The sequence below is a fragment of the Manacus vitellinus genome, unplaced genomic scaffold, assembly GCF_001715985.3.
Source record: "Manacus vitellinus isolate BGI_N305 unplaced genomic scaffold, ASM171598v3 scaffold_1_pilon, whole genome shotgun sequence".
Classification (NCBI taxonomy): domain Eukaryota; kingdom Metazoa; phylum Chordata; class Aves; order Passeriformes; family Pipridae; genus Manacus; species Manacus vitellinus.
Window position 1 is genome coordinate 2,984,806 of NW_021939396.1, and position 23,568 is coordinate 3,008,373.

A 23,568-nucleotide genomic window follows, 5' to 3' on the forward strand; every position below is an offset into this window, starting at 1 on the left:
AGAGGGACACCGATCCCTGTCCGGAGCACCCGGTCCCTCCCGGGGCTGGGAGCGGCTGCTGGGTCTGGGCTGGCCGGGGAGGGGGCGAGGACAGAGGGGCTGGGTCACTCCCTGAGCTGTTTGTTACAAAACAGCTCACAGGGCCTTGGAGCGGCTGGGAACGGCCCGGGGAGGAGCTGTTCCAGCGCGGCCTCCACTTCTTAGTCTTGACCGAGGGTAGGGGCAGCAGGACAGTGGCCCAAATCCTGGGGGCAAGGGTGGCATGTGCTCCTCCAGCTTCCAGCCCTGAGCAGGCAGCGTTTCCCTCCTTTCCAGGGGGCTGCACCAAGTGGGATTTGTGCAGCACCATCCCCGTCCTGACACCTGAGTGGGAGAGGAAAACTCCCCCTGGAGAGGGGAGCCAGATCCCCGGGAATGCTGCAGGTGACAGTGGCACATTAAATGGATGCAGACGGGTAAGAAGTCCTCGGCAGGGGGCGAGAATGGGCTTTTGCTCCGACAGGATTACAGGGACAGGCAGGATTCAACCGGCACCGAAGGAAAAAGGGGCCTGGTCCCACGAACAGACCCCCAGCAGCCCGGGGGCGCGGGCTGGGAAGCAGAGGAAGGGGCTGTTTCCTCCCTCCCTGCATGGCCCTGGCGGGGAGATCACAGCCAGCACACGACAGCCTGAACTTCCAAGCAGCTCCATCGCCACAGCCGGATTATTTCTGGAAGCAAACACTGCCATCCCTTGGTTTGAGCGTAGAATTACAGAATAGTTCAAGGTGCAAGGGACCCATCAAGTCCCAACTCCCTCACAGCACTACCAAAAACTGAACCACATGACGAAGAGCGTCGTGGGCTCCCTTCAGGTTCCCCCAGTTCAGGGGACCAGGAAAAAAAATTAACAGCAAAAAGGAGCTGAACAAACGTTAGCCTTGAGGCTTCCAAGAAATGGGCAGTGGCACAGTGGCACAAGGCTGATCAACCCACAAACCATCTGAGAAGGCGAAACTAGGTTTAAAAATTCTATCAGGAATAAAAACCAATGAAGGCAGCGACAGGCAGGCGGCAGGTTGGTGCTCCTGGTTCATTTCTGCAGCCAGGGAAAGTTCATTAACAGCCCCCGTGTTTCTGTGCAGAGAAATCTCTGAACTCAGGAAATAATTCCTGTCACCCCCAACAGCCAGAGAGCACCAGGGGAGGAAAGAAGGAACCTGGAAGTCACAGATGTGGGGCTCAAAGGGGACATGTTACAGCAGAAGCTGCTTCAGAAAGGAGAATATGCAGAGAATAAAACCAGGCAATTATTCTTCACAGCACACAGAGGATGAAAGTCAGTGCTAAAATCATCACTCCTGTGTATGGAGTTACACAGGAAAAAGAACAAAGAGAGGCCAGAGTATCAATATAGTGTTTAATATTCTTACATTGATAAAAAAAACCTAAAAAAGAATTTCAGGTTGCCATCATATGATAAAAACTTTTATCACAGCAGAAATATTACATGGAGTACATTTCCAGTCATTTACCCTTCTATTAGCCCTACAGTGGTTTATTTGTATTAACAAAAGTAGCAGCCCATTTTTGTCCTTCTATTTACAGTATTTTAAACACTGTTTTCCACTGTACTCAGCACTGATACAGGTAAAACTACTCTGCACGTATTTATTGTTTTACTTGTATTTGTCATCAGTGGAAAAACCACTGTGCATCAGGCAGGGATCAGGGAACGCTGCTCTGGAGACTCCCCCAGGATGCAGCCCAGTGGTGTTCACTCCAGGGGTGGAGGAGGAGTTTGAGGACCCTGCAGAATTCAAAAATGAAGCAGGTTCTACCCAAAATAACTGCAATTCCTCCAGTTGCAGAAAGAGGGACTGAAGGGAGGAGGGGCAGGGGTTGGTTTGCATAGGGAGTGAGAGGTGCTTCCAAAAGCAAATATATACAGGAATTAAATAAATTAGTGCTCCAGATAAAAATATTCAGTTTCACAAACTTTTAGAAACACCAAGTGCTGTGCATTGCCTTTAAAGGAAAAACAAGTTTAAGAAGTAAAACAGTCATTGAAAATATCCCAGTATCTTGTCTCAGCTGCAGGAGCTTTCAGTGCTGTGGGGGAGAGCCTGTCAGTGTCTGCATTTTAAACAAAACAGCCCCATAAATCCCACCAAGGGTAGGGATGCTCTGCCCAGCCACAGCTCCGAGCTCAGCACTGACAGCAATTCCATGAGTACAAGTGCACTTGGTTTTTGTGTTTCAGTGCCCATTTCCAGCTATTCCAGGCTGTGAAGCCAGCATCAAATCCCATTTTTAGGCAACCCTGCACTGCCCAGAGAGAGCTCCCATGGAATTGCTGAGCTGGCTCCAGCATTCCCAACACCACCTGCACCAGGCAGTCTGGCCTGGAACTGTGACCCTCCACACCACCTCGTGTCCAGTCTGAAGCCAGTGACCCCCCTGCTCACACTTCCATTCCTTTATCAAACGTGCAGGAGCAGAACCAGGTGTGAGGGGAGATTTGGTTCGATTTCCATTTTCCACAACAATGTAGGGACTGAAATAACTCAATAAATACAACACAATAACACTGACAGGTGGTTGAAAGAGACGCCAAATGCTGGAGTAAACACAGCCCGAGGTCTTCGCCTTTTCCCAGCACAGGCAGACACACTTGGAACAGTTTGTCTATCCAGCCTTCCCAGCACAGGCAGACACACCTGGAACAGCTTGTCTATCCAGCCTTCCAAATGGCAATCTTGCCTTCCTCCTTCCCAGAGCCGCTGAGGACGTACCTGTCCTCGGCCGAGCACAGTGCCCTCACCGCGGCCGCGTGGCCGACCAGCTCCTTCTCCACGCTCCTCCTCTCGGCACTGACCACGTAGATCTTCCCTTTGCTCTTGCCTTGCAGCTTCCCACTGCTGCCAACCCACAGCTGGGGGAACAGAACAAACCCACAGTCACTTCCACTGCTTTGCACTGCAGTCCAGGACACGGGTGAGGAGATTTACGTGGGGTTGGGACAGTGAGGGTTTTACTCCTCTGCTGTAACTAAAACTGCCCAGAGACAAGAACAGCTGTCATGTGAGCAGAGGTCATGGAATGCCAGAATGGTTTGGCTTGGAAGGGTCCTTAAAGGTCATGGAATTCCAACCCCCTTGCCACGGGCAGGGACACCTTCCTCTAGACCTGGTTGCTCCAAGCCCCATCCATCCCAGCCTTAGACACTTCCAGGGATGGGGCAGCCACAGCTTCTCTGGGCAACCTGTGCCAGGGCCTCACCACCCTCCCAGGAAAGATGGAAAAGTCAAGACTCCTTAGGCTGGAGAGCATCTAAGGAGGGATCTCATCAAGGTTTACAAAATCACAGAAGGGCAGATAAGCAGAATATAGAAGCACTGCTCAACACGTCCCAGAATGAGGGAAGTCAGGGATGTGTGGGAACCAGTAAGAGTTCAGTTTCACTGAGAAGAAATTACTTCTCTGTACAGGGCTGGCAGTGAAATTCAGGAACCTGCTGCTCCACGAAACTGGGGCACCAGCAAGTTGAAAATTAAATCAGAGCCACAGAGGTTGGGTCCAAAAGCAGACAGTGAAAGAGTGAGGCTGAGGTGCACACTTCAGTAGTAGCCCTAAAGATGAAAAATGGCTTGCTTTTAATTAAAACACTTTAATTAAAGCCTGTGACTGACAGCCCTACCAGTGTTGTTATCAGCTGCAAGTTCACAGTCAGTGACTGCACTGCTGTGGAGGAGGCAGGGCACAGAGGGGTGTGAGGGTGGCACAGGGTCTAGTTGGAGGCCTGTCACCAGTGCTGTCCCCAAGGATCAATACTGGGCCCAGTATTGCTTAACTTCTTCATCAATGACTTGGATGAAGGGGGAGATGCCTCCTCAGCCAGTTTGCTGATGACACAAAGCTGGGAGGAGTGGCTGAACCCCCAGAGGGCTGTGCAGCCCTTCAACACCTCGACAGGCAGGAGGGATGGGCAGAGAAGAACTGTCTGAAATTCAACAAAGGCAGATGCAGGGTCTTGCACCTGGGGGAGAATAATCCCATGTACCAGGAAAAGCTGGGGGCCCACCTGCTGGAAAGCAGCTCTGTGAGGAAGGACCTGGGGGTCCTGGTGGACAACAAGGTGTCCCCGAGCCAGCAATGTGTTCTTGTGGCCAAGGCCGATGGTATCTGGGGTGCACTGGGAAAAGCATTGCCAGCAGGTCAAGGGAGATGATCCCACCCTCCACTCAGCCCTGGTGAAGCCACACCTGAAGTACTGTGTCCAATTCTGGGCTCCTCAGTACAGGAGAGACATGAAGCTCCTGGAGCAGGGCCAGTGGAGGGCAACTAAATACGATTAAAGGACTGGAGCATCTCTCTCACAAGGAAAGGCTGAGGGAGCTGGGGCTGTTCAGCCTCAAGAAGAGACAGTGAGAGAGAACCTCACCCATGTCTGTCAGGGTCTGCAGGGAGGGGGCAGAGGATGGACCAGGCTCTGCTCAGGGGTGCCCAGCAATGGGACAAGAGGGAATGGGCAGGAACTGATGCCCAGGAAGTTCCACTTGACTATGAGGAAGAACTTCTTTCCTGTGCAGTGACTGAGCACTGGAACAGGTTGCCCAGAGAGGGTGTGGAGTCTCCCTCACTGGGGATATTCCAGAACCATCTGGACACAATCCTGTGCCTTGTGCTCTGGGATGAGCAGGGGGGTTGGATCAGATGACCCACTGTGGTCCCTTCCAACCCTTCTGTGATTCTGTGGAATATGGGTACTCCACCTACTCCACCAACTCCCCCTTTGGACAAACAGGGTTGCCAAACTGTTGGCAGGTGGAAAGATGGCACAGTGAACACAGGTTCAGGAAATGGAGCATACAGGGATATTTTCCAGTCCTTACTTTTGTATCAATGAGCTGGACTACAATGTTAGTTAAAGTGAAGCTGAATGAGGAGTAAGTGTAAGGGAAAAGGAACAAAGTTCTTCAGTGGAACAAAAAAGAGAGCTTAATGGCTTGGGGGTTTCAAACAATCCTCTCATTCCCTTAAAGCAAAGGTTAAAGATATCAATCTCTGCTTTGGGGAACAGTATCTTAAAAGGATTTTCCATTTTAGTTCACAAACCTAACCAAGGGCTGAATACAGAGAAAGCTTCCCTATTTCATTAGGCATGTCATGAAAAAAGTCATTTTTGAGGAAGGAAGGAGGGTAAATCTAAGAAAAAGATTCTGAAGGTTGCTTTCCCAGATAGATAAATACATTAGCTATTTATTTGAATATTAATTAACCCTGCACCTGCCCATGTGGTAGCACAACTACAATCATTTGCACAGCTACTGGTACCATACAAAGAGCAGGTACACAGAGGCCCACAGTGACATGGACACCAGATGCCAAGGTAGGAAGCTGTTGGCTCCTTTGGTCTCTCTTGAATTAGGAATGTGGTAACTAACCAAGGAAAAGGTCATGTACAAAAACAGGCCAATTAATTGGCATTTATTGTTTGTCTGTTAACCTTTTTTCAAGGCTTAGTCTGAGGAGCCCTGAGATGAAATATCAAAGGATGTAAACTTTCAGCTTCTACAGTTCCCTGAAATGTCAATGACTAATAAATGCCACCATGCATTTAATTACTGATGAGGCTTCTGGCTTGACATACATTTTGAGGTACATCTGTAACAGCCAGTTGTGTTGGACAAGGCATTAACTCCTCTGATTTCAAAGAGTAATGAACACTCCAAACCTGTACATACACACAGCCCCAGTGTGGAAGCAATTACAGCCCACAAGAGCTACAAACAAACAAAACTCCAGTCAAGAAATCCACAACAGGTAAAAAAAAGCCCAAATGCCTTCTCACCTGATTTTTAACTCTTATCATACAAGTGATCTCAGAGCAATCTTGAAGATGGATCTTCTCAGGGGTACTTGAAAGGTCTTTGGTGTTCCAAATGTACAGGTCACTGCTCCCTGAGTAAAATGCCCACATTTCATCTCTCTAAAGCACAGAAAGATATGTTTGACATGAGCACTGCTGACAGGAAATATGTGGCAGTAACTAGGGCTTGTAAAGCTACATGGTCATGATTCCTATAAGGGTAATACCTCAGGAAAGAGCTGGAAGCCAAGAAAACAGGCACACACATCCTCCAGGTGATGCTCGATTTTCATCTGCAGCTGAAACTCCTGAGTTGACATCACAAGAATGCAACTCCTGGTACCTTCAACATTAAAGATAAAGAGTTAGTAACAGAGGTGCCTGTTTCTTTCATTTCCCCAAAACATGGAGATAAAAGGTAAAATAAAATGGATGCACCTAACAACTGTCTTATTTCTTTATCTGAAGATGATTTATTTTTTTTTAATTATTTGAGGAATGGACTTACAGCACCACAGTTGGTCATTCTGCAGCTTGATAGAGGTGAGATTTTGGCAGGGCAGCTGAAAGACACGGTTCACTTTCAGAGTGCTGATGTTCCAAGCAATCACTGTTCCATCTAAACTGCTGGAGTAAGCTTCACTGTTGGCATGGATTAAAAAACAATAATAGTACAGTCTGCATTCATGTTTAGAAAAGAGTGCAGACATAGAAGAGACATACTTGCAAAATAAATAATTTTACAGTAAGACAAATTATTGTTCCCTTTTAATTCTTCTCAAGATTATCCTTCACAAACTCTGAGTCACTGGAAACACTGCAAGCTAACTCAGAGCTCGTGTTACATCGTGCATGAGGAGCTGATTACAACAAAACATTCCCTGTAATTCTTCTGAACGTTGCTGCCTGATGGGATTTTTTTCCTCTTAAGACAAAAACATCTCAAAACTGGTTTTCTTTGCTAATGCACCTCAGAAAACAAATTATAGCATCCCTTTTCTTTTTACCTTTATCATTTGCTGCCTTAGGATGACAAAACCTGTTTCAGGAGGTTCCAAGAACACCTAAACAAATCTTTCCTGAAACCCAGTTACACCTGCTGCACCACAGGCTGGCTGACCACTGTGCCTGACCTTGGAGTTGCTGTTCCCATGGGAAGACAGCAGGGTAAGGCCTCCAGCCAACACTCTTCCCCAGTGCTACCAAAATATCAAAATCACTTTGCCTGAACAGAACAGTAAATGTATTATTTCTCTTACAAACAGGCAAGAAAAATCCAGAAGCCTGCTGTAAACATCTGGTTGATGATGGGCTCAATGCAAAAGTGAAGTGGCCTTCAAACTGCATCTGTATCGATTCATCACTGGATGCTGCCAATTCCTGGATGCTCTCATCCTCATCCAAAAGAGCATTCCTTTATCCCCTTTGTTCCAAATTAAACAGTGCTCCTTATTTAAAAAGGAAATTCCTAGTTGAGCATGGACAATATGGGAGATACAAAAATGGGCTAAGTGAAGGCTTATGTTAGCAGAATAAGCCTCCCTGTTTGAAACGATAAATTCTTTCCATATCTAGGGAAATCAAATTAGATGTACCTGGGTGTTCCATTCTTGCTCTCCACAATGATGTCTGTAACATCAGAGCGATGATCATTCAGTTGTTTATTACAGGACATACTGTGGGTGTTGATTATATAAATAATGGAGTCCTGAGAACCAATCCACACTTGGCTCTGTTCCACCATGACCATACAAGTCTGGGGAGAAAAGGCAGGGTTAAACAAAGTCTGGAAGAAAAAAAATCATTCTTTAATATAACATGGCAAAAGGCTGTGTTCAGATGCTACAGTTTTCTGGTGATCACAGCAAGAGATCAAGACCTGGCTCTCCAGTATTCTGTCCTTTGCTCTGCTCTATAAATAATGTGAGAGGTCAGAGCTCTTTGCCAAGTCTGTCCTTCAGAAAATAGGATTAATAATTTCTCTTGGGAACTGACTCAAAGGTGTGTTTCCTGGCCCAAACCAAGTTACAAAGGGCATCAGGGGAACCACAGCTTCTGAGCTGGACTGGAAGTCAAGCTACCTGCCTGATATAACCCTATTTCCTACTTTAGTTAGTAGTGTCTAAGAAAATACTGTCTCCTCTACTGTCTCTGGAATGTCCTTCCCTCAATCACAAGCTCTTCATTTATCTCCCTCCAGAGTCCCATCAGTTGCAAATTTTTTTTCTTCTTTAGGACAGGTCAGTATCCAACTCTTCTGGAATTCCATCCTTCCTCTTCACCATCAGCTTTACCTCTCCCTTTTTGACCCTCCTTCAAACTCATCCACAGGGATATATTTCATCTTTCACACAAGTGATACATCCAATCCCTTTTCCTGTGTGCTCTCTCTGCTGTTTTTCACTCAGGCTGCACTCCTGGTTCAGTTCTCCCTTTCATCAAGAGTTATTCTTTCAGCTGGTCTTTCACAAGCAACTCTTTCACCAGCTGGCTGAGTCACCTTCTTTTACCTCTCTCTCTCTTTCAGTAACATCTACTTGTTTTCCTTACACCTTTCCCTAATTTGCAGTTCTTCTGCACATTTTTGTCAATTCTTAGGATTCCTCTTCTCATTTTCTCTTCACATTGATTCTTTTATTCTTTCTCCTGAGCTGTTTCAAACCTGCCCTCCTGGCCCAAGAACCCATCAGGCCCTCCCAGATCCAGCCCATCACTTCTCACCAGTTGATTTGTTTTACTACGAATCCACTTCCTCTCTTTTCTCCTTTCCTCAAAAATCTCCATCTTTCCAAGTTAAATGAAGCCCAGACAACTCAAAAACTTTTAAGGAACAATGTGATTCAGGGCCACAGCAACAAACCCCCCAGCCAAAGCAGGAACTGTGGGACCTGTGCCAGCCTTACCAGTTTAGAGCGGCCCATTCTGAAGCAGTGCTGCTGGATAGACCAGGTGGAGGCATCAAAGACCACCACCCTCCCCTCATTTAAAGCACACCAGAGTTTTGGGTGAGCATTGCCAAGTCTTTCTGAAGGGTCAAGGTGCCCTAGAAATGAAGCAGAGAAGATGAGAGAGGTAGAAGAAAAAGCACTTCTGGAGACATGCAGGAAAACCATTATGAGGCAGAAGCACATCTGTGTTCTGGGACTTGCATCACCAGTTATTGACTGACACAGCTGGCACAGTGAGTTTGTGTGAGTTCTCATCTGTTTTTTGAGTTCAGCCAATGATTTAATCTTACACTCCAAAGTTATTCAGAGCAGGGATAATCCCTTTCTTTGATGACTAAGTGCTGAGCTAACTGGGATTGCAGGAAGGCTATTTTAAGCCCTGTGAAACTCAACTAATAAATCAACTCTGTGTCTGCTCCATTAGAGCTTCTCTTGGAAGCCTCATACTATGAAGAGAGAAAAATCACCACTGAATCCAACACTCCCCACACTATTCCTTGCACTGTGGTTCAACCAAACATGTGGTTCAAACTACCACATGACCCCACTGAAAAATAAAAACATAACAGTGAACACTGATCAAGGGTGGAGCATCATCCACCCACCCTGCTCAGTTAAGTGAGGCAGAAGTCTTAATGAGCACATTAACACAGAATTGAAGTCTATGATATGGCACATATGACACAGAAAGACAAATTAAGGCTGTGAAAACTATGCCTTGGAGTGCCTTAATATGCAATATTGCTGTTCTTTTTTAATGACTTTTCTGGTTTAGTATTCAACACACAACCAAAGCACATCAGAATGGGAACCATCAGGCAGGCACAATCCCAGGTGTTGTGAGATAATGTGCTTTTTGGGCTAATTAGAGCTGGGCCAACCTAAGGAGAGCAATACATCACCTTACCTGGAGTATAAAGCAACACATCTATTGCCTGTGGAAATGTCTCTCCAGCTGAGGGGTTGATCTTGTGCTTTAATGTCTCTGAAGTTGTTTTGGGGACCATCATAGGCACTAAAACAGATTTTCAGAAGGCCATGAAATGCACACTTATGCCTGAAATAGATCTGTGGTTCTTATTTTGCACTATTTGTTCCCATTTCTCACTTTTCTCTCCCTCTAGCCTTAGCTGACTAGTAGAGCCCAAACACCATTTGTATGAATTCTGGTAGCAGAGGGATCCACCACCCAGGGAGACTAAAAAAGCAAGACAAAAACACAGCAGCCAACATGGAGACAGAAGGTTCCAATGCACAGAAGCAAAAAAACCAAACCAAAACCAAACCAAAACACCCCCCCACACACTTTAATAAACCCTAAACTTTCTATTAACACTATTTAATAAACTACATAATGTGAAAGTGCAATTAGGCACAAAATACAAAAAATACTTTTTGTATTTCTACCCATAACCAGTTTGAAAAACAGAATATAAACAGAAAGAGCAGAGACAGATGATGACACACCAGCAAGGCTTCGGAGCATTTCTGTGTGACTGACCTTCATTTTTCATCCTGTCAAAGTAAGACAGTTTAGAGGCTGCATAGATGCTTTTGGAGGACTGCAGGGCACCAACCACAGCATCCATCAGGAGAACATTTGTCAGTGCTTGCTGAATATACTGAGGATCCTAAAGACAAAAGCCTTACTGTAGCTTATCTGTTGCTCATTATTCTTACAAGTCATCATGCCCAGCAGTCAGAATGTCTGTCATGCCCAGCACAAACACCAGCCAGTGCATGGATTATTTAGAACAGAGACAGAAAGCACATACTTCAAACTTAATTGGTTACAAATTCCCATATTTATACCTTGTGATCATCTGCCATTTTCTTTCCAGCCCACATCTCTTTCACTATCAGGTACCAGAGATCACACTCAGTTTTAAGGTTGGCTTCAAAGACTGCTTTTTTAGATAATGTTTTAATCCTCAGAGTAGGTATTCTCAACAGAAGGAAAGCTACGGTCGTGCTCTTAACGTCCTGGAAAGGTATGGAAAAGAGAAAACAAGTGGGATGTACCATGCAATCCCAGCACTCAGCCTACAGGGCAACTTTCTCTAATTATAGCTGATTATTTCAATTGTCCATACACACCATTAAGCAGAGATGGTTTTATGAAAATAAAAGCTCTAAACAGCATCACACAGATTTTGTTCCACAGTGGATACAAGCTGATACCTCAGTCACATAAAATGCTTTTGTTATTAAACTTCTCTACTCCATATCCGATGTACTGCACTTTGCACACTTCTCTGCATCCAGAGGTTATGACATCTTAATTTTGGTCATGGAATTTTTGGTCCAAAACCCCAGAATTTTATGTAATCACTCACTCATTACTGACTTCAGCAATGTTTCCTACTCTCCTTACTGAAACTTTACACTGAGAGCCAGATCATCTTGCAGAAAAGAACACTGCCAATATCCATAGTCATGCCAGAGAGCAGGAAGCTGATGCTCACCTCTATATCCCTGAAAGCAGCAATCTGGACATAGCCAGGACACCCCCCTTCAGTCAGCAGGAACAGGCGCTTTTGGGTCAGAGCTATTTTCCCCACCCCACAGTTGGTTTTCACTGAGCAGGATAACTTGTAGACACACTCATTTTTATCCAGGTGCTCTATCACTGCTGGTGGCAGATTCACCTCTTGAGCTTCCGCTTCAGTTTCTTTCCAGTAGTTGTAGAAATCTCTGAATGTTTCAGGATCAATTTGCTTCTGCTGTCCTAAAAAAAATTTTGAAAACCCTTTTACCGTGAGAAACTATTATACAGATTTGCACAGAAGGGTGGCTTCAAAAAAGACAGTAACTTTCAAATTGTGCCTCTTTATTGCACATGCAACTAGAGACGTTCTAGACATAGAACCTATTCTCCATAATTATCCTAATTAAATAAAAGGGTCCATAAATTCTGTAAACTGATAATGTGAGTCCTTCAAGGGTGCTTGCAGTTGCTGATAGTGTGGAAACCCAGGAGAGGTCTCTCTGTTTGGCACATGACCCTGAGCAAGGGCAGTCAAACCACCCTCTGATCCAGCAGCTGCTCAGCGAAGAGTCCCCACACTCACAGACTAGTCAGGCACAAAGGTCTCAGTTTTCCTGGGGCACTGGCAGACTAATCAAACACCAAGGGTTTGACTAAATATCCCCTTTTCACATGGCAGTGCTAAACAGTAATTAAAAAAGGAAAACACCAGTCTTACACTCACCCACTGTCAGGGCATCAAATAACCGGTGGATAGTGTCTATATCCCTGACGATCCCAGATTCCTGGATCCTCTTCACAAAGTCATCCAGCTGCATGTGTGTCTTTGGCAACTCGAAATTTTTCACGTGGTCATCTATTTTCAGAACTTCCCTTTGTTTTTCCATCACTCGGCTTATCAGCCTCTTGAGCTCGGGTTTGCGGTCTGCCTGCAAGCACTCCGAGGGAGGCATGGTCTCCACTATTTTTCTTACAAGATCAGTGGGGAAAATTCTTAAGTCTGTTTTTTCTAGGTTCTGAAAGTCAGAAAGTGCATTTAGTAGTTTCCCTTGCATCAAGCTAATAAGTCCCCGGAGGTAGAAGTACCTTGCCAGCAACGCGGAGTTCTCGGGGGGTGAGGTGTTGATGGCTTTGCTGAGGTGGTTGAAGAAGTCTGTGTAGTAGGAGTGAACACACTGGAACATCAGAGGGAAGTGGATTTCTGGGATTTTGAAGGTGCTGATGGATTTGGAGGGCATTTTCACAGCTAGAAACAAACACCAGAAGAGTACTTTGATTAGGGTAAGGAGTAAAAGTGGGAGTACCTTCATAACAAGTAACACTGAAAACAAGGAACACCCCACCACAGCAACAAGCAATTGAAAGGAAAAAGGTAAGATTACAGCTGTGCCAGGGACACAAATACAGTTCTGTGTCCATTGTCCCTATTATCAGAATATTCCCTAATCTGAAAATATCAATTCTGGGAAAGAAAAGAAAAAGGAAAAAAAAGATTCAAAAAACCCCATTCAGTTTCTTCTAAACAGCAAAAGGTTAAGTTTGTGTTTAAATTAAAGGTAGTGGAGAACGGGACATAAGGTGGATGAGGACAGGGTATGGTTACTGACTCAGGAATCCTTCCTCCAATATCAGTCCCATTGGGACCAATGACTCTTTTGTGGTCTAGCAAAACTTACAGCAGGCTCCAGACTGATTTCACAAGCATGGACAGGCCCCAGGTCAAAGTGACCCAGCTCACCATTTCCTCCCAGCATCTGACACCATTTCTGTGAATTTTTTTCACTGATGTCACTCAAAGAGACACCAGAAAAAAACCACTGTATTTGTTCAACACATTCTTCCCTTACCAACAACACCTGTTCCTGTTCTTCTAAGTGAGGAGTTTCTGGAGGGGCCCTCTGGCAGTTTGATGTCCTGCAGGTTGGGCAAACTCATCACCATGCGCCGGCTGATCTTCTGCTCCGGAGTGAGGCGTTTGGAAGCCATTTTCTCCATCGTCAGCCTTCTGGGGCTGTGAAACACCAAATCAAACCTGAGAAAAGTGAAAATAGTACAGAACTGGTTTTAGAACTCAGTACACACACACACACACTAAATTAGTGCTTGGTTTTATTTTTTTGTGTAATAGTATTAAATCTACCATGTCAACAGCCAGTGGTTCATGTCACTCTCTTACAGTAATCTTAATTAAATGAGTTGTCAGTTAGACAACTATTATTTATAGATCACCTCATCTCATAGTCAAAAGGACTTCTGTCAGTGATCCCAACAGAAGACTGAAAAAAAGAATAAGGAATGAGAAAACTTTACCCGTCCTCTTCAGACTGGATGCTCAGTTCGAGTCGAGCAAAGGCGTCCATCTTCCTGTTCAGACGAGCTTTGAGGAAAGAGTGAAACATGTAGGTCTCTAAAACCTGTGAGACACAAGGGGGTTAACTGTGGATGCTTCATTAATTACTTTTTTATGAGCATGTTTTGCTCATTTTTATTACCTTTACATATGCAAAGGAGAACTTCCAATTTAGCAATCACAAACACAAAAGGACTGGAAAGCTTCCACAGAAAACTAACTCAGTTTCCATTCACCTTCCAGGCTTTGGTGGTATTTGCTCAGTGGCAAACAGTAATCTCAGACTGCCCTCCAATACATGAAACCAAACACAAAAGAGAAGTACTGAGCAAAACACAGCTACGAGATTAATGTATTTTCTGCCTAAACAAAGTGCTGATAATATTGCCTATAGTGTGAAAAAATAAGTTTGGGGCTCTCTAAATTAACATTATGCCATCATACATTGAAAAGACAAGTGAGTCATCTTTTCCCCTGGTAACCCCAAAAACTTTTTCCCTGCTCAGGTAATTATTGTGGTGTCATCCAGAAATAATTTCTAAAAGGTCAAATTGCTACTTTTAGGACAGAGAACACCATAAAAAAAATGCCAAGTATGACTTAAAAAGGGGGGAAAGCCACCAGCTTCCATCGCTGCACATTAAAACAAGGGAAAAGCTGGGATTTGTGGCAATACAACGTGTATTTTATAAATGTTCAAATGCCTCTTATCAATCCATTTGCAATGTACTGTGTAAAACAGCATCTCCAAAGCATTAAGATTCCTGATTTTCAGTATTTCTCCAGTAGATGGCAGATTTTGCTGGCAAGTGTATGTACAGGAGATGCCAAATTTTAGTTCTTTCTAATGTTTTTTTTTGAGTTCTCTTCGTATAATTCCAGATACCACTAGTAACTACTCCATACTGTGTTATTTTCTAAGATTTACTTGAAAGCAAACCTGCCACTTTACTGTTTAATATTTAAGTGAGTCAACCACTCAAAGCTCTTAAGTATACACATCTCTTCTTAAGGATGCACATCTTAGTCTTAAATTATTTTTAAATTTCAATTCATAAAATCGCCACCATTTCATTTATAGCATTAGAAATTGCTACTGAAAATATTTTAATTATTTCTATTCATTTGAAATCCCAGTCAGAACATTTCCAATTAATTTCTCTCCTGAGGACACATTAATAGGTTCTTTTTAACTTTTCCTTTTTGTTTGTTTTTGAGAATGTTTGCTAGTGCTGGAAGCTTTATCCAACAAATATTATTTCCCATTTAGGATTCATCAGGTTGTAACCTTTAAATTGGCAGATATTCTGCCAAGTTTGGAAACTACTACTTAATTAAAATTTCCTTACACACTGACATCCTATTTAAATGTATGTTTAGAAATTTTTAGGGTATGTTTCAAGCAGGAAACAAAAAAGGTATTATAAACCACAAGCAGTTGATGTTAATGATCAGATCTTTTTGCCAGGAATAAAACAGTTACTCCAGAGAGCCAAAGGAGAGCAAAGAAAACCTCTGTAGCTTTCCCATGCACCCATGGAAAATAATTAAAAGCAAATATAAAACAGCAGATGCATTTCCTTACATTACTTGTTAAACCTTTCCTTTGACCCACTGGTTTGTTAAACAAGTTACAGTATCACCAAAAAAGGGAAGAAACACTAATATTTTATTTTTTGAGAGCTGAAGTAACAGCACCACATGTCTTGCTGTTGGTTACAGTAAGAAGCTACTTAATAAAGCACAGACTTGCTGAAAATTCATGTCTATGAATGGAATTTGGTCCAGTCTGGACAAGTGCCTGTGCTTAAAATACAGTTTAGATGTAGCTTTACTGACCATCTGCCATAGGATAATCTCACCCCTGAGGAATTATTTAATTTGCTCTGGAATTACATAGTACCTTGCTCTCCAAAACTGTGTCTACTGTTTTATCTGTTTGTAGCAAATAAATTTGGTAAAGCATTCTGTGAAAGCTGGTCATTCAACACCACTACACAGACCAGACTGTGACTATTCTATCAATATTTAGCATTAATCCTAAAATACAGATTTATTAATAACAGAACCACAACACTGGATTTACCTTTTTGTAAAATGGCTGGTCTCTGATTGCCCTTGTTTTCAGAAATTCTTCACTGTTAAACACTCTGTGTTCATAATTTAGATGGTCTTTTACCTCCCTGGAATAAAAAAAAAAATAAATAGATAAATCTGCTTGGAGATTTGTAAGCAAGTTGTGCTTTTGCAGCAGCAGCCCACTGGTACTACTGGAAATATGCTGCAGTATCATAAGACAAAACAGAAATCTCCTGCAGTCAGAAGGCAAACTCAGCTTTAATGAACAAGTCTGAGTTAGTGAATCATAGCAAAAGAATTCAAATTCTCATAAGAAGTCAGGCAGGCCACCTGCTGCCACTGCCATTTCAAATCACCAAATTCACTTAAGATTCTGTGGGATTTAGGAGACCATGAAGGAGACTCCATAAATCATGACTTAGGCTCCAATCCTGGAATTACTTTTACATACACAGTTCCTGAATCACAAACCACCCATTGGAGCACGAAGAGGACAAGTGTACCCATCACAGGTCATTTGAAAGATGTGACCTGACCCCACACTGTCCCATCACACTGCATCTGTAACAGGCACATGAAATACAGGGCTCTTCTTATTACATCTTATTAGCACTTTAACAGGCCACAGGGGCACAGGGAAAAAGATGGTTAATAAAAGCACATAGTTCCATGTAATTCCACATCATTTAGCACTGTTTGCTTTAAACATGGAACCTCCATGCACACAAAATCACTGCTGAAGACAGAGCAACTGGCAGCACAATTGCATCAGAGATTTACTTTCCTTCACTCCTGGACACTGGCAGAATTAGAAGACAGAAGAAACAAGGCTGAAAAAGAGAACAAAGAAAGAAAGTTTGAAGGAAAGGAGGAAGAAAGCAAGAGAAGAATCAACCCCTTTGTGACACATATTATCTCTTAAGAGAGCAAAGCATCTGTTTATTTTTTGCAGCCAAATGTTTAGTGTATTAAAGAGTTCAAGTTTGTTATGAGCAAAATGCATTTCTCCTCATCTTTGTCTGCAATTATTGTTGCCAAACACTAAAATCCACCAAATCTCCCAGCAGAAACACACCAGGTTGTAAATGCATTTCAGTTTCCACATCCAGCTGTCTGTAAAGTGTGTTCCATTCCCCACATCCAGCAGCTACTGTCCTTCCTGGAGGGCCCAGCCACTTGTAGGAGTACTTCCTAAGCTGATCCAATAACACACACCTGATATTTGCTCTCAGTCAATTAACCCAGCACCTTCTGACTGAGGGTGTCAGGGATAATCCATGTGAGCAGTTTGGTAGCTCATGCAAAGGGCAGCACCATCTCCAGCAAGAGGAGGCAAGGAATAGCTGGGGATGGTTACTTTGCCCAGCTCTTTGCAGAACTTTGTCCCTGTAATCAGATTCTTTAGGAATACCAGGCAGGCAGTTTCATTGTCGTGGTTGAGTATGTTACTATCTATGCAAAAAGAAAGGAAGCATATGCAAACCAGCTACCTATTTTCTGCACCTTTTTGTAGGAATCACTCACCTACCCACCACACTTCCATTCTCTCCCCAGATATAAAGTAACAGCAGGATTTACAACCATTACTCAGACTGATAAGATAAGGCAGCTGTGGGTATCAACATATTAATTAGATTAAGAGCAAGGAAAATTAGCATATATAAAAAAAGAACAAAACCATCACATCACTGTTACAATGTCTGTCCCAAACACGGCCAATACCCAGCATCTCTTATCATGGAATCATGGAATATCCTGAGTTGGAAGGGACCCACAAGGATCAGGTCGAACACTTTGTCCTTGAGCTTAAACAGCTCCTCTCCCTCCTCATCCATTCTCTCATCCATTCTCAGCCATTTGCTCAATTAGCCAAAACACATCCAGGTGTTCTGATCTCCAGATCCTGCTTTCAGCTCTTCTACCCTGTCCTGGTTTGAATTCACGTTCCTCTAACAAGAGTGGCCAAGGCTGTGTCCTTGACTGACATCCCTACTGGGCCTTCAGCTTTTCCAAGGACTGCACTTCTCTGCCTGGAATCTTCACACAAAAGGCAAGTTCAACATTAGAATAGTTTTATCTAAGATATTCCAGCAATGTATACCTCCTTCTCATATTCCCTCACAAAACCAAAGAGCTTTGCAAAATATCTCTAAAATAAGACCAAATGAAAATATTTTGAGTAACAGGGGAAGGGTCTTAACCAGTACCATATGCTCTTAGAATAAAAAATAGTATATCCACTCACCTGAAGATATTAACAATTAACTGCAGGGTGGTTTGCTGAACTTCCATGTTGAGTTTCTGCTGCCAAGCCCTTCTGCGAGTTTGGAGCTCAACAAGGTCTGTGCTGGCTCGGAGGTGGCAGAGCTCCAGATCATAATGCAGCTGGAGACTTTCCACTCTGCACAGAGAAGAAAATTATCACCTTACATCCTAACCCCAACCACTGTTTTCATACCTTTTAAAAAAAAAAAAGTCATTTAGGCCCCGTGCATCTCACAGCCAGAGAAGTGCAAGATTGATTTGCAAGTGCTGACAAGCTCCCAAGATCCCTGGAGCCCCATTAGTGCATGTAAATCACAGTGCACTCAGTCTCCTTTGTAAAGAAGAGTAAAGTTCAGAGAATAATCTGTATCAATAATAAAAAAAAGAAACAAAGCATTCCAGGTGTTGCAAAAAAAAAAAAATCTTGTGACAATTACTAATTGTAATATGCAATATGACTACTTGTATACTAATTAATTGAAATTTTCAATTTGCCCTTACAAAATACAGTGGGGTTTATATGAAGGAAATAATAATAAATAATGCAAAATAAAAACCTTAGAAAAAGCATCAGCAAAGATTTAGGCACTAAGATAAAAATATCTTCAAAATCTTGTCACCTTTTAATGAAAGTTTCTGCTGCTTGTGCTGGAACATCTGGAATCTCAAGTTCCTCTTCAGCCATTTTTGAATGGCTGATATCTCCATTATCTATATTAATTAGGATTAAATCTTCAGCTTCCTTTTAACAAAAGAAAATAGAATGACTGTAAACATACTTATATTGTAAAAAATATTTACTTCTCCTTTGCATACTCTTCAGACAGTTGATGATTTCATCAAGGAGTTAAACCAGAAAAGGATGGAAATTTCTTCCACAACTTGAAGATTGTATGGATAACTAAATAACTACTTCCAAGAAAAATAATGTCATTAAATTAATAGATTTTAATCTCAGCACATAAATGCTTAGTAACCTCATGTAAGGGGACAAATGCACTGCAAATGAACAGCAAGAGTGGTAACGGTCTAAAACTTACTGTGCTGACTTCGTCAAAATGATCAATATGACATCCCATAAGGAAAGATGTTGGAGCCATCACAAAATCCAGCATCTGACGAGACAGAATAGGCACAAAAGTGTGCTGCCACTGCAGAGGGTGAAGGTACAACATAAAGCATTCAGCAATGAGGGTCAGCAGAGCCCAGTCGGAAGAGAAGAAAACTATTCTCTGCTCGGTCAAAATACAGGTCATAATCTGAAAAACAAACCCAAAATGTTAAATGTTTAAAAAGGATTATCTGGAACATACTGGATATGCACAAATATTGCATCTGCTTCTGAAACTCAGCCTCACAAATTCTGATTTTTAAGAGCTACCTAAAGGCTGAGGAGGTTTTTCAGGAGAAGTGGCACCAAGAACAGTGATGACCTTAAACAACCTAATTTAACTCCACAGGTGGTCTTGGAGCAGGGAATTGGATCAGGAAGCCTACAAAGGATGCTCCAAGCCAAAATTATTCTAAGATTCTGTGAAGCACTGGAAAAAATTCTTTGTAAAAAGCTTTTTGTTATTTTCCTCTCTTTCTACACCATTTACACTTTATCTGTATGAGAGTGCCAACTGTTTTCAATCCTTCCTACAGGTCCCTTTCTCACACATGAAGAAAGTACACGAAATTACACATGAAATGCATGTAATGAGAACTCAAAATAAAACCTGTCAATCAGCTTGGGCATTTACATTTTAAAATATATTCTTAAGAAATTTAGCACCTGTTTCTAAACCACAGGGGAAAAAAGTGCAATATGCCTTAATCCAATCTGGTCTATAAATAACAAAACTTATTATTAAGAAGTATATTTTATTGTGCCGTATCTCAGAACTAAGACTATTATGAATTCCTGGGTTTATAAAGTTTTTTTGGTAAATAAACATCTTGATTTCTTCCTAAACCACAAGTTACCAGTACTGTCAATCTCTAAAATATTTTAAAGCATCAGTTGGTTTTACCTGCAGCACCTGCTCTGGCTTGAAACAAAGCAATGGAAGATGAAGATCCAAGTCAATAATTGGACTGTCTGGATCCTCTCGTGAAGGAATTATTATCTGAAGTGGTTTCATATTAAATACCTGTAATAACACATGGTTTCCATTTACTCCTTAAAGAAAATGTTCCCACAGCACATTTAATTTGGGATTTTAGTTCCAACTACAAAATGTTAACGTTAATTGAGAGCAAGAAGACAGGCATTTGCGTACCACGGAAAAGTGAAATAAAAAGAGGGAAATATTAAAAAACATAATAACTGGTTTGAAAGATTAATATGGACTTGTCTCCTCTCTTTCTCAAGGGGTGTTTGGCCAATAAACAAAATCTTTTAACAGAATTAAACTTGCTTTGTTGTAAAGCAAAACAAAATAATTGAATTTACATTTGTAGATACAACTGGGAATCCAAAACAGAAAACAGAAAAAGCATGAACAAAATAAGTGAGTTTAGGTGGCCACACTAAGGAAATAAAACAAGCCAAAAGGAATGAGCTCTCCCAGTGTTTCAAATTCTCCAGCTCAGATCTCTGGGGGTCAGATCCTGCATGTGCTGCATATTTCAGCACTTGGTAGCTGGTCTAGCCCATCACACAGGCAATTGTCCAACTATGCTATTTTTTCCTTCACTCCCAACCCCTCATCCCAGGGTCAGGGAAAGCAGCTAAGGAGAAGGCCATGGCCAAAGCACTGCTTCCCCATTGCAGCAGAGAAAACTGTGTGCTGATATCACTGACTTCTGGCTTGACTTGCAAAGGGTCAGAAAGAAGAAAATACAGCCCTGAATACAAATGCTGATGGGAGTTTCCCCTCTCAGCAGCCAACCCAGGACACTTCATCCACCACACACTGTTCTGCTGTTCCCAGACCTACCCAGGCATCATCTCAGCCCACAAAGAGCTGGCATGAGCCAAATCCTCCCTAGAGGAATAATGCAAAGTAAAGAACATGAGTGGTATGCCAGTGCTCAAGCCTGACCCTGGCCACACTGTTGTTTTCTGACCTAATAATGCACAGCTTGATTTTTAAAGCACAGGTATTAACATCAGTTTCACATCAACAGGTACAATCTCTGACCTGACACTCAAGAATGTTGCCCAGTTTATAGAAAACAGCACCTTGGTATTTTATAAGACATAATGTTGAAGTGATTATGAAATTCAGGGTGAGTAATTACCAAGTGGAGTGGTCCTGGTGGCGGGCTGGGAATTAAAAACAGCTTTGCTGCAAATTCTTTTATGTGCTCCTCAACATCTAAATCCTTGAAAGGTCGTAGATGCACCAGTAAGCTGTAATTAAATTATAAGAAATTACTTATCAATAGTAACATGCAAACACAAAAAAGCTTTTTTGCTGATAATCTAGAAAAAAAATACTAGGAGCAATGAAGCTATTATTCCAACTAATTAGTTTCTAATTTATTAGATACTTGAGCAGCTCCATTTAATTTTAATGATGCTGCTGTGTCAGAAGCAGTTTTTTGGATTTTTTTTTACTTCCATGCACAAAATACTGCTTCATCATATCCAGTCCAGAGGACTCAGCACAGTGGGTCCCAGGATGGCCAAAAAAAACCACATGTGAGATGAGAGGGTGAGATGCAGCTAAAGGAAGTGTCTTACAGAGGTTGCTTGAGGAACCAAACACCCACAGCTGCAACACAGTGCCTTGGTGTTTCTTCATTCCCAAGCATCAGACACCAGCTCTGGGATGGAAAACAGCACCAGAGGAAAAGAGGTTGTGGATATGGGCTTGACTGCAGAGGAATGTGAAGCAAGAGCCATACTTAGCTGCAGGCCTAGGCCTGGATGAACCCTGCTCTTTGCTGTCATTCCTGCTCACACAAAGAACAAGAACATTTGTGCAAACCTGCCAAATGTTTCTGTTTCAGAACTGTATTACCCTAACAAAGGTCAGTTTTATATTATCAAGGTTTATATTATGCACCAAATCAATTCAGGAGCATCTAAACATACACACTATTAAGACTGCAAACTTAAGTCCAACAGCATTTCTGAAATGTAACAACTAACAAGTAGGATATTTGTAGTCAGAGAGGGCGTTTCATTCAATAAAAATTTCAGGGATATGTTAGCAGCAAAAAACCCAAATCTTTACAAAATGAGAAACCTAGGCCTGCAAACCTATACATACAGAAACTAGGAACTGAATATGGTTATCTTCTCCCTTGAGGTTTTACTTCAGTTTGCAGGTTTACTGGTTTCCTGCAGAATACTTGCTCTTCAGGAAGAAAGTGGTCTAGAAAGTAACGGAATAGGTCAAAAGATATATGTGAACCCAGGACACCATATCAGTGTATAGCATTTGGATTCCAGAAGAAAGATATTCTGTCATATATTACTGCACTTCTAAATGAGATATTTAAATTCACTATATTCCTATTTGGAAAAAGCCCTGGGCTAAGTACTAAGCTGTTATATATATCCTCAAAAAGCCCATCAGCTATTCACGGGTGCAGAGGGAGTAGAGAAGTGGAATTTAAGCATTATCAAAGAAAAACAGACACTAGATTCATCAATTTAAACAAATACTCTGTCACACTTGGTAATGCCTTAGGTGTGACCTAACAGAATAGGTAGACCTGTTTTGGCTTTTTTCTTTTGAGACAAAAATCTGGTCTCAAGAGATCCAGTAAATATCACAACAGAATTAATGTGACTGAAAAAGCAGCAGATGCACAGAGAGGGCAGTCAGAGCTCCCTAATCAGGACACGGGGCCCATTAATGCAACTTAACAGCAGCTGACAGCCCTGCACTGCAAACTTCTGCTGAAATAATGAAGTCATCTCTGAAACACTCAAGTGGAGAGCTAAGGAGTTTATGAACCTTTCATTACTGCTATTAACTGTCCACAGACAGGTGTTTCAGGAAGCAAGAACAGCTCAGAATAGGCCCCCTCTGCTGCCTCAATGCTGGGAGCTATTTGCACACTCCCACCTTTTTCTGAAGGCAAGGACTAATACACAGGTTGGAAGATTTACTGTTTGAATGGAGCCTATTCATCCATCCAAGACAGGAGTTCATCCAGGAGATTACTGCCAGGAATATTTCACTTCTCATGCAGTGTAACAAATTCAGGTAAAACCACCTGTGCAAAGTGCCTAAACCTCTCAAGTTAAAACTGAACATTTCAAATAATGTAGAATAATCCAACAGCCACTGGGTTGTGAAATGGTCTATGTGCACATCTGCTTGCTTTGGAGACAGGTAGACACACTCCATTCAAATTGTTCTGGATTTGGAAGCACTGTGTGCTAGTAAAATGGGAATTAGTTATAAAATAATTGGCACTGAATACAAAGACCTTTGTTACTATGATGATAGTTTGCAAGATCCCGTTCTAATTCAAAGCACCTACATGGATTTACAGTTTGATGTTGCCTGTGCATTTCAGTTTTTAATCTCAGTCTGATCTCAGTTTTCAGCTGGGATTTCTACCACACTTTGCCACTTGAAAAAGTTTAGGAACCTGGATTTTATCTGGGAATAATTATGACAATAGAATAACACTGATG

General features: G+C 42.3%; 1 protein-coding gene across 1 annotated transcript in view; it reads right to left on the reverse strand.

Moving 5' to 3' along the window:
- Window positions 1-1,302: 1,302 nt before the first annotated feature.
- DENND3 (DENN domain containing 3) overlaps window positions 1,303-23,568 on the reverse strand; it is a 72,994-nt gene continuing 50,728 nt past the window's right edge. The window contains exons 5-23 of the mRNA XM_029959260.1: window positions 21,210-21,321; window positions 19,997-20,116; window positions 19,022-19,240; window positions 18,602-18,723; window positions 17,962-18,117; window positions 15,724-15,820; window positions 13,598-13,701; window positions 13,135-13,319; window positions 12,012-12,533; window positions 11,265-11,527; window positions 10,612-10,782; window positions 10,301-10,430; window positions 9,707-9,814; window positions 8,755-8,894; window positions 7,447-7,607; window positions 6,360-6,493; window positions 6,079-6,194; window positions 5,834-5,971; window positions 1,303-2,914 (exon numbers count right to left, since the gene is read on the reverse strand). Of these exons, the coding sequence (XP_029815120.1) occupies window positions 2,714-2,914; window positions 5,834-5,971; window positions 6,079-6,194; window positions 6,360-6,493; window positions 7,447-7,607; window positions 8,755-8,894; window positions 9,707-9,814; window positions 10,301-10,430; window positions 10,612-10,782; window positions 11,265-11,527; window positions 12,012-12,533; window positions 13,135-13,319; window positions 13,598-13,701; window positions 15,724-15,820; window positions 17,962-18,117; window positions 18,602-18,723; window positions 19,022-19,240; window positions 19,997-20,116; window positions 21,210-21,321 (3,199 nt within the window). The 3' untranslated portion in view covers window positions 1,303-2,713. The remainder of the gene's footprint in view (window positions 2,915-5,833; window positions 5,972-6,078; window positions 6,195-6,359; window positions 6,494-7,446; window positions 7,608-8,754; window positions 8,895-9,706; window positions 9,815-10,300; window positions 10,431-10,611; window positions 10,783-11,264; window positions 11,528-12,011; window positions 12,534-13,134; window positions 13,320-13,597; window positions 13,702-15,723; window positions 15,821-17,961; window positions 18,118-18,601; window positions 18,724-19,021; window positions 19,241-19,996; window positions 20,117-21,209; window positions 21,322-23,568) is intronic.